This window comes from Triticum aestivum, chromosome 6D (assembly GCF_018294505.1).
Source record: "Triticum aestivum cultivar Chinese Spring chromosome 6D, IWGSC CS RefSeq v2.1, whole genome shotgun sequence".
Taxonomy (NCBI): Eukaryota; Viridiplantae; Streptophyta; class Magnoliopsida; order Poales; family Poaceae; genus Triticum; species Triticum aestivum.
In genome coordinates this window covers 454,951,462-454,953,783 of record NC_057811.1, presented here as the reverse complement: position 1 = coordinate 454,953,783, position 2,322 = coordinate 454,951,462, and the positions used below count along the sequence as shown (strand labels likewise).

Genomic DNA, 2,322 nt, shown 5'->3' with positions numbered 1-2,322 from the left:
ACGATGCTAATCATAATATTTTAATTACTAATCATAATTAAGGTCCACTTTCTAATTGAGGATTATCTAGAGTAAAATTATGGTTGGTGTTGTAGTTGGGGAGAGGAGGTTGTTGTCGAGCGTTGAGGGACCATGAAGACGGGAATTGGGGGAGGGAAAAGTCCATCCTATTTCATTTCCTCGAGGTTCCATTCTCAGGCTGCAACATTTATTTGCAAATCAACTCCACCATCTTCACATTTTTTATGGTTCTAAGATTATCGTGAAAATAAATACTACTCAAAGAGTTAATTCTACAAATATGAAGGAACAAGAGACAACACAGTTCACTTACAAAACACAACTGGTGCCAAATCTCCAAATGATATAGCTAACACAACTTCTTCATCAATCTTAACATATGTGGCATAATTTACATTGTATTCACGAAATATAAAGTACAAACTATACTTTAGATACACATACAAACTATACGTATTTAAAGTAGACACATGATATGTTGCATATGACGCTCATTCTATGCAGTGGGGTAAGAAGGCTCCATCGCAAGGCCACACATGCCTTTCTTGTCGGGAATGTCCTTCTCCATTCTTAAATATCCGTTCTCGCCCCATGTTGTTCCCCATGAATTCTTCAGCAACCAATATTTTGTGCCATCGCTGGTCTTGCCATAACCAATAGCCGCAATACCATGGTCCAGGTCTGTGCCACATGAGCCTGTCATCACTCCACCTTTGTAAAATTGGAAGGTCATATCTCCTCCATCTACAGCCACCGAGACGGGTTGGCTTGCGACGGCTTGCATGAGAGCTCCCTCGTTGTTGGCTGGAACATCCTCATAGCTTTTGATGGTTGCGGCACCGTTGGTTCCACTCTTGCACTTGTCATCTGCCGTGGTATATGGGTAGTTGGACTCGGTTGTGAGACCGCCATTCTTGATTATGAACTTGAAGGCATCATCCATAAGCCCACCTTCGCAACCTTGGTCTTCACCATGGACATCACAATCCACTAGTTCTTGCTCAGACAAGGAGATAAGCTTGCCGGTTTTGAGCTTAACGACGCCCTCTGTAGCAGCGACGGCAGAAAAAGCCCAACAACAACCTACAAATGTTTACGTTTGTGCAGATACTATAAGAGGACATTCTCATTAAAAATTCAAACATATATGCAATATATTATTATCCTAAAATACATACCACATTGGCCCTGATCCTTGATGGGGGTGACTGCTCCTTTCGTTCTCCAGTCTACGGTTGCCGGAAGTGCATCGAAACTTACATTCTCATACCTGAATCCGGTAGGCATCCTCTCCATGCTCGGTTTGTACCCCTTGTTAGCCTTCGTCGCCTTGAACTCCTCGTTCGTTAGGTCGGCGAACTGATTGACGCCCAAATAGAACTTGAGGTTCTTGGCATTAAACGACTCGATGAACCCGACATTGGCCTTGAACACCCCGAATCGTTGCGCCTTCTCAGCATCGTCCTTGTACACACGGCCGTACTGCACCATCCAGCTCTCGTGCCTTGCCACCATCGACAAGTCATCGCTGAGCTCACGAGCTGCTAGGACCGAACTGCAGAAGCAGACACATCCGAGGATGCCAAGGATCAAAGCTTTTGGGATGGCCATGTTATGTTTGATGAATTGCTTGCTACTACTAGTGTGCAGTGTGTGCTCTGGTTTGGTTTTGTGAATGGTACTGGGCGTCTTATATAGTTGCATGGATGTATGTATTTGTATATGGGGGATTGAGATGGTCTCCAACGTAGCGGTGAAGTACATCTGGTAGGCGGATAGTATAAAATAAATATGTGTGCATATGGCGTACGCTTTCCTTAGCATATGAGAATAATAGACATGTTGTGCCGGAACTTTGGATGTTAGTACAAGAAAAATCAAGTAACCATGATTACGACATATTTTGATACTTCATACGGACTTAGGTCAATGTGATTGCATGGTGATGCTGACAGGCTTTTCTATCGATCCTATTCCTACGAAGCTCACTAAACGTGTTGCCATGAGTACCCAGGAACCAAAAATACATATAATTTTTTACACCCTAAATTTTAAGCGTAACACGAAGTCTTAGCTTCTGTTTATTTACAAAACTATGAGTGCGTACAAAAAACATCGATAAAAATTCTTGTAGCCTACTGATGAGAAGGGATTAGATGTGACCGCTTGCAGAGACGAGTGTAACACAGAAACGGCAAGTTGATTAAGACAACTTAACCTGTCAGATCATCAAATGTTAAGAAAACTATGATTAGTTAATTAACTAATGATAAGTAATTTAATCTTGAGTTCAAACATGCA

The 2,322-nt window shown here is 42.2% G+C and overlaps 1 protein-coding gene across 1 annotated transcript; it reads right to left on the bottom strand.

The window, feature by feature from the left end:
* Window positions 1-517: 517 nt before the first annotated feature.
* On the bottom strand, window positions 518-1,672 carry LOC123141972 (senescence-specific cysteine protease SAG39-like). Its single transcript, XM_044561015.1, has 2 exons — window positions 1,200-1,672; window positions 518-1,104 (listed from the first exon to the last, which is right to left on the bottom strand). The coding sequence occupies exons 1-2, from the start codon at window positions 1,630-1,632 to the stop codon at window positions 518-520; spliced, it is 1,020 nt and encodes a 339-aa protein (XP_044416950.1). The 5' UTR covers window positions 1,633-1,672.
* Window positions 1,673-2,322: the final 650 nt, after the last annotated feature.

Coding starts and splice junctions, on each gene's coding strand:
- LOC123141972 (XM_044561015.1), bottom strand. CDS start 1,632: ATGGCCATCCCAAAAGCTTTGATCCTTGGCATCCTCGGATGTGTCTGC. Junction 1,105..1,199: donor CAAGGATCAGGGCCAATGTG/GTATGTATTTTA, acceptor AAACATTTGTAG/GTTGTTGTTGGGCTTTTTCT.